General features: G+C 27.1%; 2 protein-coding genes across 3 annotated transcripts; one reads left to right on the top strand and one right to left on the bottom strand.

The window, feature by feature from the left end:
* Positions 1-1,100: 1,100 nt before the first annotated feature.
* LOC114394804 (TPD1 protein homolog 1A-like) lies at positions 1,101-5,333 on the top strand. 2 transcript variants are annotated; one of them, XM_028356476.1, is made up of 2 exons: positions 1,101-1,179; positions 4,920-5,333. In XM_028356476.1, the coding sequence occupies exons 1-2, from the start codon at positions 1,122-1,124 to the stop codon at positions 5,234-5,236; spliced, it is 375 nt and encodes a 124-aa protein (XP_028212277.1). In that variant the 5' UTR covers positions 1,101-1,121; the 3' UTR covers positions 5,237-5,333. The 2 variants fall into 2 exon arrangements, with proteins under 2 accessions (XP_028212277.1, XP_028212276.1); XM_028356475.1 differs by lacking the exon at positions 1,101-1,179 and adding an exon at positions 4,408-4,546.
* A 5,529-nt stretch (positions 5,334-10,862) lies between these two features.
* Positions 10,863-15,557, bottom strand: LOC114395560 (alpha/beta hydrolase domain-containing protein 17C-like). The gene is made up of 6 exons (XM_028357369.1): positions 15,075-15,557; positions 14,789-14,825; positions 13,291-13,527; positions 13,127-13,174; positions 11,390-11,835; positions 10,863-11,145 (listed from the first exon to the last, which is right to left on the bottom strand). The coding sequence occupies exons 1-6, from the start codon at positions 15,374-15,376 to the stop codon at positions 11,073-11,075; spliced, it is 1,143 nt and encodes a 380-aa protein (XP_028213170.1). The 5' UTR covers positions 15,377-15,557; the 3' UTR covers positions 10,863-11,072.
* Between the last annotated feature and the right edge of the window lie 286 nt (positions 15,558-15,843).

Here is a 15,843-nt window from a genome sequence, read left to right as displayed (position 1 = left end):
ATTTCCAAAAACAATATTTTGAATCAAGAAAAGATCTTTCTTATTTAAAATATTACCAATTAAAACAAGAGATTTTTTTCCTCAGGAGAGAAAAAAAAAGCTGGGGATAGAAGATATGAACCAAATGGCCTAAATTTTTTATTAAAAAAATATAAAAAAGCATATTTAAAAAATGGCTTAATTATTTTTTCGGTATGTCAGTATGCATTTTCTTAATTTTGATTTTTGAAAATTGTTTGTTCATTTTTAGTTCACTTAAGTTTGTGTTTTTTTTGTTTTATAAGTTTTTTTTTCATCTTTAGTCATTGTAAACTTGTATTTTTTTCAATTTTAGTTTCTTTAATATTTTTTCCCCTTTTAGTCCTTTAACTTTAAGCTTGTAGAAACCATACAAAAACACAAACTTAGAAGAAGAATTAAAATTTAAAAAATACAAACTTATAAGACTATAAATAAATAAAAAAGCTTACAAGAATAAAAATTTTAAAAAACTAAAAATAAATAAAAACTTACAAAGATTAACATTAAAAAAACACGAACTTATAGTAACAAAAAAACATATGGAAAATTTTTAAAAATTGTGTATTAAAAATTACCAATGTATGAGCAAAATGTTAGGGGCTCAAGACCTCTCAAATGTCTATGTACATCCATTCCTTGAGTAGGCATTGATTTAATTCATCAAATTATCTTTAGAGGGACCATTAATCCATTATTAATCAATTTCTCTTTTCATAGCTTCATCTTTCAAATTTGTTAGGGAGTAATTAAAAGTTAAAAAATTATACAATCTTAAATTTGTTACCTAAAGAACGAAGTCAAATCTTCAAAACATTTTTAATATTAACTTGGTCAACTTTTAAAACATATATTTATTTAATTATTTCACAAATTTACATTTAGAGGAACAACTTTTAATGTATCTAATAATTATGTGATCTCTAACACTTGTCATTCTTTTAAAAAGTGTATAATTCCTTACACAAAAACTAAATGCAAGCAAATCACTCAAACAATGGGTAACAACTTCATGTTGTCCTATATATATATTAAGTAACAATGAACATTTTTCTCAACTAAGAAAAAAAATATCCAAGCATTGGAAGCCTAGCACATCTCAAATGGCCTCCATTTTCAAGCTTCTCTCCCTGGTTCTCTTTCTTGGTTTGGTTTTTCAAGGTAATATAACCCATTTTTGTATCATCTTTCAAAAATAATCATATTCAAGTAAATAGTTGATCATTAAACATGAACACCTTTTATTACAAGATTTTGATCTCAAGTACGAGGATTGTAAATATTGTTTATTTGGTCATGTAAAAGATTAATTAATGAAAGCTACAAATGAAATAATTTGTTATTATTTCCACTTGTTTAATTTATTTCATTCTTTCATACTTCACTTGCCCTAGCTCGTGTTTATTTATTATTTTTAAAAGTGAATCGTGATTCGATCTTCTATGAATATTGGGTAAAAGATTTTTTTAATGCAATTTTTAAAAGTATTTTAAATATTTAAAATTAAAATTCATTTATGCAACTATAATGGAAAGACCAATCATGACATCTGATTACAATTATACAATCATTTATAAACTACTAATAAAAAATTATAAAAGAAAAATAATTTATACTCAAGTATTTTTTCTAAAAATAAAAATATAATTTTTCCAAAAAAATGTTCTGAATCAAGAAAAGATCTTTCTTATTTAAAATATTACCAATTAAAAAAAGAGATTTTTTTTCCTCAACAGAGAAAAAAAAGCCGAACATAGAAGATATGAACCAAATAGCCTAATTTTTTCATTAAAAAAATATAAAAAAAGATATGAAAAAGCATATTAAAAAATGGCTTCATTATTTTTTTTGTATGTAATTTGCATTTTTTTAATTTTGATTTTTGAAAAAAAAAATCATTTTTAGTTCACTTAAGTTTGTGTTGTTTTTTGTTCTATAAGTTTTTTTTTTTCATTTTTAGTCATTGTAAACTTGCATTTTTTCAACTTTAGTTCCTTTGATATTTTTATTTTTTCTCTTTTAGTCCTTTTAACTTTAAGCTTATAGAAACCATAATTGAAACAACACAAACTTATAAGAAGAATTAAAATTAAAAAAACACAAACTTATAAGACTAAAATTAAATAAATAAAACTTACAGGAATAAAAATTTAAAAAATAATTAAATAACTAAAAATGAATAAAAAAATACAAAGATCAAAATTAAAAAAACATATTGAAAATTTTAAAAATTGTGTATTATAAATTACGAGTACATGAGCAAAATGTCGAGGGTTCAATCCCTCTCAAATGTCTATGTACATCCATTCCTTGAGTAGACATTGATTTAATTCATCAAATTATTTTTAGAGGGACAATTAATCCATTTTTAATTAATTTCTCTTTTCATAGCTTCATCTTTCAAATTTCTTAGGTAATAAATAAGAGATAACAAAAATATACAATCTGAAATGTATTATCTAAAGATGGAAGTCAAATCTTCAAAATATTTTTAATATTAACTTGGTAAACTTTTAAAACAAATATTCATTTAATTAAGTTAAATCTTCAAAACATTTCTTATATTAACTTGGTCAACTTTTAAAACAAATATTCATTTAATTAAGTCAAATCTTCAAAATATTTTTAATATTAACTTGGTCAACTTTTAAAACATATATTCATTTAATTATTTCTTCAATTTACATTTAGAGGAACAACTTTTAATGTCTCTAATAATTATGTAGTCTCTAACACTTATGATTCTGTTAAGAAGTGTATAATCCCTTACACAAAACTAAATGCAAGCAAATCACTCAAACAATGGATAACAATTTCATGTTGTCTTATATATATTGAGTAACAATGAACATTTTCCTCAACTAAGAAAAAAAAGATCCAAGCACGGGAAGTCTAGCACATCTCAAATGGCCTCCATTTTCAAGCTTCTCTCCCTGATTCTATAATGCAATTTTTAAAAGTATTTTAAATATTTAAAATTAAAATTCATTTATGCAACCATAATGGAAAGACCAATCATGACATTTGATTGCAATTATACAATCACATATAAACTACTAATAAAAAATTATAAAAGAAAAATAATTTATACTGAAGTATTTCTCCTAAAAATAAAAATATAATTTTTCCAAAAAAATATTTTGAATCAAGAAAAGATCTTTCTTATTGAAATATTACCAATTAAAACAAGAGATTTTTTGTCCTTAAAAGAGAAAAAAAAAAAAGCTGGAGATAGAAGATATAAACCAAATCGCCTAAATTTGTCATTAAAAAAATATAAAAAGGATATGAAAAAGCATATTAAAAAATGGCTTAATTATTTTTTTTATGTAAGTTTGTATTTTTTAATTTTGATTTTTGAAAAAATTGTTCATTTTTAGTTCACTTAAGTTTGTATTTTTTTTTCTATTAGTTTTTTTTTTTTCATTTTTAGTCATTGTAAACTTGTATTTTTCAACTTTAGTTCCGTTAATATTTTTATTTTTTCTCTTTTATTCCTTTTAACTTTAAGTTTATAGAAACCATAATTAAAAAACACAAACTTAGAAGAAGAATTAAAATTAAAGAAAACACAAACTTATAAGACTAAAAATAAATAAAAAAATCATACAGGAATAAAAATTAAAAAATAATTAAATAAGCTAAAAATGAATAAAAACTTACAAAGATCAAAATTAAAAAAAAACACAAAATTATAGTAAAAAAACATATTGAAAATTTTAAAAATTGTGTATTAAAAATTACAAGTACATGAGCAAAATGTCAAGGGTTCAAGCCCTCTCAAATGTCTGTCTATGTACATTGGTTCCTTGAGTAGGCATTGATTTAATTCATCAAATTATCTTTAGAGGGACAATTAATCCATTATTAATTAATTTATCTTTTCATAGCTTCATCTTTCAGATTTCTTAGGTAGTAGTTAAGAGATAACAAAAATATACAATCTAAAATGTATTATCTAAATATAGAAATCAAATCTTCAAAATATTTGTAATATTAATTTGGTCAACTTTTAAAATAAATATTCATTTAATTAAGTTAAATTTTCAAAAAAAAATCATATTAACTTAGCCAACTTTTAAAACAGATATTCATTTAATTAAGTCAAAATTTCAAAATATTTTTAATATTAACTTGGTCAACTTTTAAAACATATATTCATTTAATTAAGTCAAATCTTCAAAATATTTTTAATATTAACTTGGTCAACTTTTAAAACATATATTCATTTAATTATTTCTTCAATTTACATTTAGAGGAATAACTTTTAATGTATCTAATAATTATGTTGTCTTTAACACTTGTGATTCTGTTAAAAAGTGTATAATCCAATACTCAAAAACTAAATGCAAGCAAATCATTCAAACAATGGGTAACGACTTCACGTTGTCCTATATATATTGAGTAACAATGAACATTTTCCTCAACTAAAAAAAAAGATTTGAGCACTAGAAGTCTAGCACATCTCAAATGGCCTCAATTTTCAAGCTTCTCTCCGTGGTTCTTTTTCTTGGTTTAGTTTTTCAAGGTAATATAACCCATTTTTATATCCTCTTTCAGAAATAATCTTATTCAAATAAATAATTGATCATTAAACATGAACACCTTTTATTACAAGATTTTGATCTTTAGCCTATCATTTTATGAGGAGCTAATATGCTTTCTTAGACCCATCCTCCACACCCCCACCCACACCCACACCCACATCTGCACACTCGCACACACACACATGTCACGTAACACTTTGTGCAAAGAATCAATTTTGTTTATTTATTAATGTTTAATTCATTGGTCATATTGTAAGTGTTGCAGCACACACACATATATATGTCACCTAACACTTTGTGCAAGGAATCAATTTTGTTTATTTATTAATGTTTAATTCATTGGTCATATTGCAGGTGTTGCAGCAAATTGTCCCATTGAGGGGAGATTTAGCATTAGCCAATCACAAACACCAGACTGGGCACATGGCATGCCACAATGGAAAGTGAAAGTCACTAACAAATGTGCGTGTGCTCAATCACAAGTGAAGTTGAACTGCAGTGGATTTCAAACAAACTTTGTTGAGAACCCATCAATTTTGAACATTTCTGGCAATGTGTGTCTTCTAAAAAACGGTCTTCCCATTGGTATAGGTGAAACTGTAGAGTTTTTGTATGCATGGCTTCCTAAGTTTCCATTTCAACCCATTTCTTCTATAGGAGATTGCAACTAATTGATCTTAAGTAGGAGGATTGCAGATATTATTTATTTGGTCATGTAAAAGTTTAATTAATGAAAGCTACAAATGAAATAATTTGTTATTATTTCCCTTCTTTAATTTATTTCATTCTTTCATACTTCACTCGTCCTAGCTTGTGCTTGTTGATTATTTTTTAAAGTGAATCGTGATTCGATCTTCTGTGAATATTGGGTAAGAAATATTTCTAATGCAATTTTTAAAAGTATTTTAAATATTTAAAATTAAAATTCATTTATGCAACTATTATAGGAAGACCAATCATGACATTTGATTGCAATTATACAATCATTTATAAACTACTAATAAAAAAATATAAAAGAAAAATAATTTATACTCAAGTATTTTTCCTAAAAATAAAAATATAATTATTTAAAAAAAAATGTTTTAATCAAGTAAAGATCTTTCTTATTTAAAATATTACCAACTAAAACAAGAATTATTTTTCCTCAAAAGAGAAAAAGAAAAAACCGGAGATAGAAGATATGAACCAAATCTCCTAAACTTTTTCATTAAAAAATGTAAAAAGAATATGAAAAAGCATATTAAAAATGGCTTAATTATTTTTTCCGAATGTAAGTCTGCATTTTTTTAATTTTGATTTTTTAAAAAATTATTCATTTTTAGTTCACTTAAGTTTGTGTTTTTTTTTGTTCTACAAGTTTTTTTTTTCAATTTTTAGTCATTGTAAACTTGCATTTTTTCAATTTTTGTTCATTTAATATTTTTATTTATTTTTCTTTTAGTCCTTTTAACTTTAAATTTATAGAAACCATAATTGAAAAAACACAAACTCAGAAGAAGAATTAAAATTAAAAAAACATAAACTTATAAGACTAAAAATAAATAAAAAATCTTACAAGAATAAAAATTAAAAAAGAAAAAAATGAATAAAAGCTTACAAAGATCAAAATTAAAAAAACAAAAATTTGTAATAAAAAAAACATATTGAAAATTTTAAGAATTATTCATTAAAAATTACGAGTGCATGAGCAAAATGTCAGGGGATCAAGCCCTCTCAAATGTCTATGTACTTCCTTGAGTAGGCATTCATTTAATTCATCAAATTATTTTTGGAAGGATCATTAATCTATTATTAATTAATTTCTCTTTTCATAACTTATCTTTCAAATTTGTTTGGGAAACTAGAAGAATAGATATTTAAAATAAAGATCAATTAATTATTTAAAATAAAGAAACTATAAAAGAATCGATATTTAAATGTTGCGAAACTGCATAGATATTATTTGGAAACACATTATGAAAACGTACGCCCGGCAATAGGCATGTCAAAATAACGTAAAACATAATTAAGGGGAGGTTAAGTAACGTGTTCAGAGATCAGTTATTTATTAATTATGAATCTTTATTACCATGTTTGTATAGACTAGATAGATGAAATTAAAAATGTTTTTGATTAATTAGAAGTTCTCTGAATATTTCCTGTAAAAAAAAAAAAGCAGTTCTCTGAATGTAAAATAAACTATTTAAACATGATTTCGTAGAGCTTGTCTCAAACCAAAATTCATAGAACAATGCATATGAATTATAAATCATCAATTTATATATATAAAATAAGTTTCGTTACATTTATTTTTTAATTCATAATAATACATAATTACGACAACTAAGGTAATAACAATGAGTATTTATTTATTAACGACTAAAAACTATATATAGTAAAAGAGGATTTTGTCAAGTTGGTAGATGTCAAGTGAGAATATCACATCGACTCTTTTCTTGCAAAAGTACCACTAAAATATGTTAATTTATTTTTTAATTCATAAAAATACATAATTATAGTAAAGATAATTACAATAGTATATATTTAAATAAAGACAATTATGACCGATATATATTAATTAAGGTAATTAAGATTATTTGAAGTAACCTCTAAAACATATTTTTTTAAATTATGATAATTGGATTAGTTTTAATGAATTAGGCTAATTACATCCAATATTATATCTTGCTTCTTCTGTGTTTTGCTTTGACTCCCCTTGCACGTCTTATTCATATGTGTTTTCTATCTTTATTTATAAATTATCAATTATTTTATCCATCAACATTAAGTATTCTTGTTGTTGTAAAGAAAGATTTTGTCACGTGACATTTTCCTGATAAAATATTCTCTTCTTCATTATTTTTCTTGATCTGGTATTTAAGGTAATAACTCATTTTTTAATATACATTAGTTTCATATGGATATCTTTTTCTGACACAATCTTATTTTAAATATAATTGATTGCTAAGTAGATACTACTTCAATAAAAACTCAAACTTTGATTTATCATGTTAAAAGAGACTAACTTGTTTGATAAATTTAATCTTGATGACACTTAGCATATCACACATAATTATATGTCACATAACACCTTTTACGAGCAATTAGCTTCTTTTTTTACTTAATCACTATTTTCCTCTTCTATTTTTTTTGAATTTTAGTTTAATCATCTTATTATTAAAAAAATTAATTAGGTCCTTTAATTTTTAATTCTTTTATTTTTAAAAGTTTCAATTAGATATCTTATTTTTTAAATAAATTTAATTTGGTCCTATTTAAAACCAAATCTGATCTTATTTTTTTAATTTTTTAAAGCATATTATTTCTGATTCTTTATTTCATTTTTTCATACTGAACCAAATATATGCATTCAAATCTGAACCAAATAATGAAAACTGCAATTTAAATATATAGTTTTATATTATTTCTGATTCTTTATTTCATTTTTTCATACTTCAGTCGTCCTCGTACCTGTTTGTTTCTTATTTGAAAGTAAATAAATTGTGCTAGCAATTTGTTATTACTGTTGTTAGAGTCAGCCAAGCTGACTCTAATTTATTTATTAGTATTTTTCCGAAAAACATCATATAAATTTGTAAGAATAAAAAAGAATGTTTCAATCCATAATTTTTACAACTAGAAATTATATGACTACTGCAACAACAAAAAAATTAGAGTTAGCTTACCGAAAACTGCAATTACTTCTGTTAGAGTCGGCTTAATAAAAACTGCAATTAGAGTGAGGCTAACATAAATAATAATAAAAAATAGACAATTTGTTAGAGTCGAGTTTAGTGGGTGTTTTTTTTTTTAATTAATGATATAAAAAAGATTTAAATATAACACCATAGTGATATAATGATGATATCACATATATTTATCATATCATTACTTACTTAATAAAATGAAACTAATAGTAATTATGAAAACCAAACAAAAACAATATATAAGGTACTAAAACAAAAAGAAAAATTAAATAGTAATATGATAAAAAAGCTATTTTATAGATATCAAAAACATATTTAAATCTAAATAAATTATTGCTTATTTCTTACAGAAAAAAGCTTATCAACGCAGTATTTCGTAAAGCTTGTTTCAAATTAAGATCAGTATAAAAAGGATATCACTTGGGTCATGTCCATACATTTTACAAACTTAAAGTCATGAATCATATTTTGAAATGTGTTTTTATATATATTGAAGTATTAAGTGCCATTGACAAACTTTTTATGAAACTCTAAATTGAAGGTCTAAATTAACCCATCAATATAATCTAATACAAAGAAATGAAAAATATTATAGACATATTTTTTCATTTAAAGTATAAATCATTTATATTTTGAAATTAGAAAAAAAATGACCCTCATCAATTAAAATATATGGATAGATAGGTCGATAAAAATATTTAATTATAATTATTAGATTAAAATTAACTATTTAGATTGTGGATTTAATTATAACTAATCTCAGCTGATTTTTTCAATTAAATATCCACGATAATATAATTAAAGATCCTAATATATACCAATATGTGATGAAATATTTTAACGATTTTACTGTCTCCAATAATTCTGCAATTTCTAACTATTACGAGATTTTGTTTGGAAGGAGTATAGCTTAATTACACAGAAATTAAATCCAAATAAATCACTCCATCAATGGGTTGCTTGCTGTCCTATATATGTTAAGTGACAATGAACACATTTCTCTGCAGAAAAAAAATGAATAAACTTGGAGCATTAGAACATTTGAAATGGCTTCTTTCACTCGGTCTAGTTTTCCAAGGTAAAAACTCATTCTAATTAACATCCATTAGTATGTCAAAAAGTATCAATTTTTATAACCAACATTATTAATTTGAGTGAAATTAAACAAATATTTTTTTAAGTAAAATCTCAAGTTCAAATTTTATCCAAAAAAGAAAAAAGTGGTTGGAATATAATATATTTTACACTAATAACATGATGATTAAAAATAACATTTTTTTTTTACAAATATTTAGTTTTTTATTTGATGTTTAATTTATTGCTCATATTGTAGTTGATGCGGATTGCTCTCCCTTTAATTCTCAAGGCCTTAGCATTGTCCAATAAAAAAAATGGAAAACTCGGTATAAATCATGCCATAGTGGAAAGTTACCATCACTAACAAATGTATGTGTTATCAGTCTCAATAGAAGCTCAAACGCAATGAATTTGGGACAAATGAAACTGTGGATTCATCAATATCTTGAGCATTTCTGGTGTTGTATGCCTTCTAAAAAATGACAAAACCATTTCTCCCTCTGAAACTATCGAGTTTCTGTATGAAATGGGATTCTCAGTTCTTCCCAAGTAGAATGCAAGTCTTAATTATATATGTACGAGGGTTGATTAGCATTTTCTTTCATTTATTAGCTCACTAATAAGAGTTTAATGAAAGCCACTGCAAATTAAATAATGTTCTTATTTGTGTTTTTTTACTTCTTTTTTCATGCTTCACTAGCCCTCGTGTTTATTATTGCAAAATATATTCTTTTTTTAAACATATTTTAATTATTTTAAAAGTAAGTATTAAATGCTTTTTTTTTTGTGTTTTTTATATAACGAATGTATCATTATCTTTTTAGTTGTTTGAACTTTGATCTTCATCTTTATTATATTAATCTTTATATTCTTTACCTATTGAAATTTTAATTTTAATTTATTGACGAAAAAATAACTCTTATGATTTCCAACTGTTAGTATATACGTCCGAAGGGAATTAAAACTTAAATAATGATGAATATAATTTTGTCATATAGTTTAAATGTTGAGTATAAGAAAATTTTAAATTTAAATATGGTAAATTATATAGAATTTGAAATTACTTTTATAAATGTCAAAACGATTCAATATATTATATTATTATATTCAATTTAATATTATACTTAAATTTAAATGATATTGTAATTTTGTAATATGAATTGATAAAATAATTCAATTATTTTACAATCATATTCCAAAAAAAAGATTATCATTTTCCATGGACATTTATTTGTATAAGGAGAGTGATATAGAAGAAAATTGTTTATATAAGAAAGTAGTAAAAGAGAAAATGTATTATAGGTTGAATAGTCGAAATCTTATCAAATTTGAATATTGAGGATAAAATACTGTAAATTTAAATAACATAAATTTTATAGAAGTTTAAATAACTTTCCTAATTTTCAAAAATAAGATTATTATTTTCCTTGGAAATTTATTTGTATAAGAAAAGTGATAAAAAAAAATAAATGTTTGTATAAAATGTATTAATGTCAAAAACTTTGGAAATTGAACTCACTATCTCGGTTAATGCTAGCATGTTAAAAGCAGGTTATAGATTATCAACCAAAAGAAGATTTAGTGGCACATAATTTACCTTGTTAAATTACTTTTTCATCAACTAAGTTAGGAAAAAAACCGTACAGCACACAACTGAACATTTTCCTATCACCCATACGACCAATCAAATAATCAATAAGAATAAAACCTCAACATGTAAGCTTTTGTGACAGTGTCATCATCTTTATGCATGAGTTGCCCTGGGCCTGAAACAATCAATATTGCACAATCCAACTGATCTCACCATGTCCCCAAAACTGCAGCCACAATATAGAAAAATTGTCAGAAACAACGTTAGCACAGCACAACTGACATGAGCACATTGGACATGGACCTGGCTTCTCTGCTATCCTTTTTCGTGCTGGTCCCGTGTTGTTCCTCTAAAACGACGTCGTTTTGAAAACACAACTTTCAAAATGACGTCGTTTTGGAGGGATAACACGAAAAATGACAACAAAGAAGTCAATTTCATTGGACAGACGGACATGGTTTGTAACTGACCGGTCAATGCTATTTCTAGCTTTCTCAGGGATTTCTGCTCCAATGTATGCTTTCTCAGAGCGATCTACACTCTTTCTTGATTTATCTTTCTTATCTGGGCCAGCTCTTGACGTTTCTTTATGGTTTGTGCTTGTTCTAGGCTTTTCTTTGAAGTCGATACTTCGTCTCAAATTCTCCCTTAGATCCATGCTGAGTCTAGGTTTCTCTCTAAAATCTGTGCTACTCCTTGGTCTGTCCAGTTGATCAGGAACAGGTCCAGATCCAGTTTTTTGAAGCGATGACGTCTCAATAGCCGTGATAAATTTCTTGAGGTGCTTTATGTATTGAGGGTAAAGCTCCAGGTTACAATGGTTTCCTCCTTTAATCCATAGGGGTTCATACTTTTGTTTGCAATGTTCCCAAAGTTGCTTCCCGTGGGAGTAATCTACTACATCATCATCTGTTCCCTAAAAGATACATAAGCCAAAACATATATAAACAGGCTTGAAAGATGAAACTTGTACGCTGATTGCATTAGGCTACTAGCATAGGCCTTTAACAAAACAGTTGACCAATTAGAAAATTCTAACCCACCACCATGTTCCCTGACATCAAATTTAACTGTCAGCTAAATGTTCATTTAAATAAGGTGCATCTCCGTTTGATAGCCTAATCGAACATTAAGTATGCATATAAACCATGTTATCCACTTTCCCTCTTATTTTAGTGCACACAACACAGAAAAAAATGGGCGTTACATAATTTGGTTATCATGTTTCACAATTGACGAAAAATTTGAATTGGATGTGAAAACTTGAATAGATGAAAAGGCTGTGTAAGAATGATACCACTAATGTAGCATGGCAATCCCTATAGATAGTTTATCAGCTTACAAAACAAAGGCCATGGATACTTTCAGAATAATAGTTCCCACAAGAATTATTCAAAATGTTGACAGGCCAATCCAGAATACCCATAAAAAGAGTGAGCTAGAAAGCCTTACAATCCCTCAATGCATGAGGCAATTGGGAAGTTTAAGTTAATCTGTAAATGGCTGTAGTTCAATGCTATATTAGAGAATTACAGAAACATATTATCGCAAGCATGGGAAATATCATAGTCAGTAGTCATCCTTCTATCACTAACGTGAATTTTAATAAGACAAGGGAAACAGATAATCAGAGCCATGTATGTGCAGTTAATTAGGCGTGGAGTAATCTGACTCTGCTAGTGAAATGTATTAAGCATGGAGTAGAGGAAGAAGGTAAGAAAGGTGAGTGTGCATAATCCTTATCTGATTCTGATAATATTGCAATGGCATCAGCAGCAGCAGCAGAAGAAGGAACTAAGTCACATTCCATCAATAAAGATAGTGTTATTACAGACTACTAGTTCCAGTGTCCTATCTAACTACGTTGGCATATTTGACAACCACATAAATACTGTTTGAAAATTACAGATAGAAAGCTCAGATGGACATCCACAATGACAATGGTCAAGAATTTCTCAACAACTGAGGGTGAAATTTGTAATCAGAATGGCTCCGAATAATATTAATAGATCAATACAATAAGTTTCAGTGAATTTATTATTGATAATATGAGGCCCTGAGAAAGCAAAAGCAGTATGGACTAGTGTAAATGGGAGAAGGCCTTTAACTCGGGTTACAAATGAAAATATTCCCGTTCTGTAGAATGACACATTTAATATAATAATCTAATATACTATTATATACTTGATGGAAATAAGTATACTCACATGAATTACCAGAACTGGACAATTGACCAAGGGAATTTTATCAATGTTCTGCACAAAAGGCAGAAAGACATCATTAAATTGCAGCAATGGAAATATATATGTGAGACTCAAATTGAAGAATCTGATTGACCAATTTATTTAGCATTGATAGATAGAGATCAAACCTTATAAATGTCAAACCAGTATGTCCTCTTGACAGGATACATGACTCGAAGACCAGATAAGATGGGACTGTGGAGAATGACAGCCCTAAGGTTTGGTAAACGAGTAGCCAAATCTGTAGTTGGTCCACTGCCGACAGATTGGCCATACAGAATAATATCTTCCTCTTTCGCCCCATACATTTCTACCAGGCATTTATAAGCAGCTTCTATATCTGCATACGTGTTATGCTCACTAGGCTGTCCAAAAGAAAACAAGTCCTTCAACTCAATACCATTCCAACAAATATTAAGTAATCTCATAATTAACATTAAAGAATCACAGAATAATATAAAAAAGAAATAGGTAACAATAGCACCCTTTGTTCAAAACGAATGACTTTGTTTGTATAGGTTTGTTCAAACTCGTATACATTGAAAACTTAAAAGAGTTCAACTTCTATGCATAGTGTAGAAAATTTTACTAAGTTAATCAATCATATATTATTAATTGTTGGTATAATTTTTAAGGTGATTGTTGTAAAAGTTAATAAACTTAGATGACAGTATAAAAACTCTTTATACGGTCCATCGGTCATAACACTCTATTTGTTCATAGTGTAGAAATCATGTACTTCCATTTCGACTTTCCTTAAAGGAATCTGTTTTTCTTTCCCTGCTAGTCAACGGCTCCTTCACCAGAACAACAAAGTTTCTTTTTCTTCAAATTAAAATTTTCAACATAAAGAGGATTCAAGCAATTTTATCGATATGACTATTTTATAATGAAAAAAACTCAAAAAATTGAAACCATTTTTGTAGCAAGAGTGATAGAAAGAAAGGTAAAATATGCTTTTAATTCATGTAATTTCAATCAAAATTAACATTGGTCCTCGTATTTTAATTTTAATGAATTTAATTTGGTCCCTGAAATTTTTGAAAAATAGCTATTTTCATCCCTTCTCACATACAATCTCCATCATGAAGAGGAATGAAATCACTTCTCTTGTAAAAGTCAAGAAACCAAATTGATCAAAGTTAAAATTGGAAACTAAAACCAAGTTTAAGTGAAAATACATGCACTGAAAACATATTTTTATATTTTATCCGTAGAAAGAATATTTCACTATGTCTAGACTAGACTTCAAACATCTTACTAGTTTACATAATAATATTTCATTTTTTCCCAAAAATAATAGTATTTCTCCATTTTTTGGAGAAAAAAAGGAAACATTATAATTTAAAATTCTACTTTTTTTTTTTGGAAAAAAGGAAACAATTTAAAATTTATTCGCCCCCGGTTTAATTTCCTAGTATCCTGTGATTATATCTTTCTTATTTAATAATATCCCAATTTTCCTCTGATTAAAAACAAAAAACATATACAAGATACATCCCTCCAGAGCCCGAACATCAATCTCTAATGGAGTAAAACGAAAACATAAAACGCAGAAACCCGTATGATTAAGGGTTATGTTCATTCAAAACCATGTAAATCCAAAAGCAGAGAAAAATTGCTTACCTTCCCAGAAGACTGGCCATACCCAGAATAGTCATAACTACAAAAAAAAAATAAAAATAAAAAAAAAAACAAATTGAGAAATTGGAAGGACTAATAAACAACAATGTGATATGACATTAAAAGTAACAGTAGTTAAGAAAGAATACAGAAAAGAAAAAGTCACGAGTTTGATGTTTCCTTCTAACAAAAATGATTAAATTAACGATTAACATTTGTGTGAAGGAAAAAAAAAAGTAATAATAGCGTGAAAACGAGAACGTAGTGAGAGTGAGTAGTGAGTAGTGACCATAGGAGGTTGACTCGGAGGTGGAGACTGAGTTCGGAGAACAACTCGTACATCTGACCCAGATCGGCGGCGTTGCCGTGCGAATAGAGCATGGTCAACGATGCCGAAGGGTTTCTAATGTACATGGCCACGACGCTGTTTCCTCGCCTCGTGCAAAGCTTCAATACGTCGACGTTTTCCCTGGTGGCCACCCCCGTCATCTTCAGCTTCCCCGTGACGTCATCCAAGCCGACACCGTACGACGGCGGATTGGGGGGGAAGAAGGCGAACTTGGCCGCCATCGACGACGTCATCGCCCCCATTATTTATTAATTAAATAATTAAAAATTGTGTTGCCAAGTTTGGAAAAAGAAAAAAAGAGAAAGATGAGAGGCACGTGAAGGGGCTGAATTAGGTGATTGTGATGTTTAAGAAAAGTGAATGGTGACCGTGACACTGACGCTTTGTTAATGCTCGACACGTGTCAGTTTAGGGGGAGTCTTCGGTGGCCACAGTCTTCTCTCGTCTCTATCTGCCATGCCTAATTGCCTGGAATGGATGGAGTTAGTGGGTTATTCAATTGCTCAAGTCATTGATTCTGTTATTTATTGGTGGAATCACTCATATTTCATCCAATCTCTAGTCATAATTATGTTTTTTTCTTCATCAGTTACAAATCCATGCAATGGAAGGATGTTAGTAATGTTTTTTTATAATAAAAATTAACTAACACTGGTAGATAAAATTATTTCTTCCAATAATAATTTTTTAATCAATAAATATTAGTTTT

The sequence above is a fragment of the Glycine soja genome, chromosome 18 (assembly GCF_004193775.1).
Source record: "Glycine soja cultivar W05 chromosome 18, ASM419377v2, whole genome shotgun sequence".
NCBI classification, from domain to species: domain Eukaryota; kingdom Viridiplantae; phylum Streptophyta; class Magnoliopsida; order Fabales; family Fabaceae; genus Glycine; species Glycine soja.
This window is presented reverse-complemented; position numbering and strand designations above follow the sequence as displayed.

Coding starts and splice junctions, on each gene's coding strand:
- LOC114395560 (XM_028357369.1), bottom strand. CDS start 15,376: ATGGGGGCGATGACGTCGTCGATGGCGGCCAAGTTCGCCTTCTTCCCC. Junction 14,826..15,074: donor CTCCGAGTCAACCTCCTATG/GTCACTACTCAC, acceptor TTTTTTTTGTAG/TTATGACTATTCTGGGTATG. Junction 13,528..14,788: donor ATGGCCAGTCTTCTGGGAAG/GTAAGCAATTTT, acceptor TCTTTTGGACAG/CCTAGTGAGCATAACACGTA.
- LOC114394804 (XM_028356476.1), top strand. CDS start 1,122: ATGGCCTCCATTTTCAAGCTTCTCTCCCTGGTTCTCTTTCTTGGTTTG. Junction 1,180..4,919: donor TCTTGGTTTGGTTTTTCAAG/GTAATATAACCC, acceptor GTCATATTGCAG/GTGTTGCAGCAAATTGTCCC.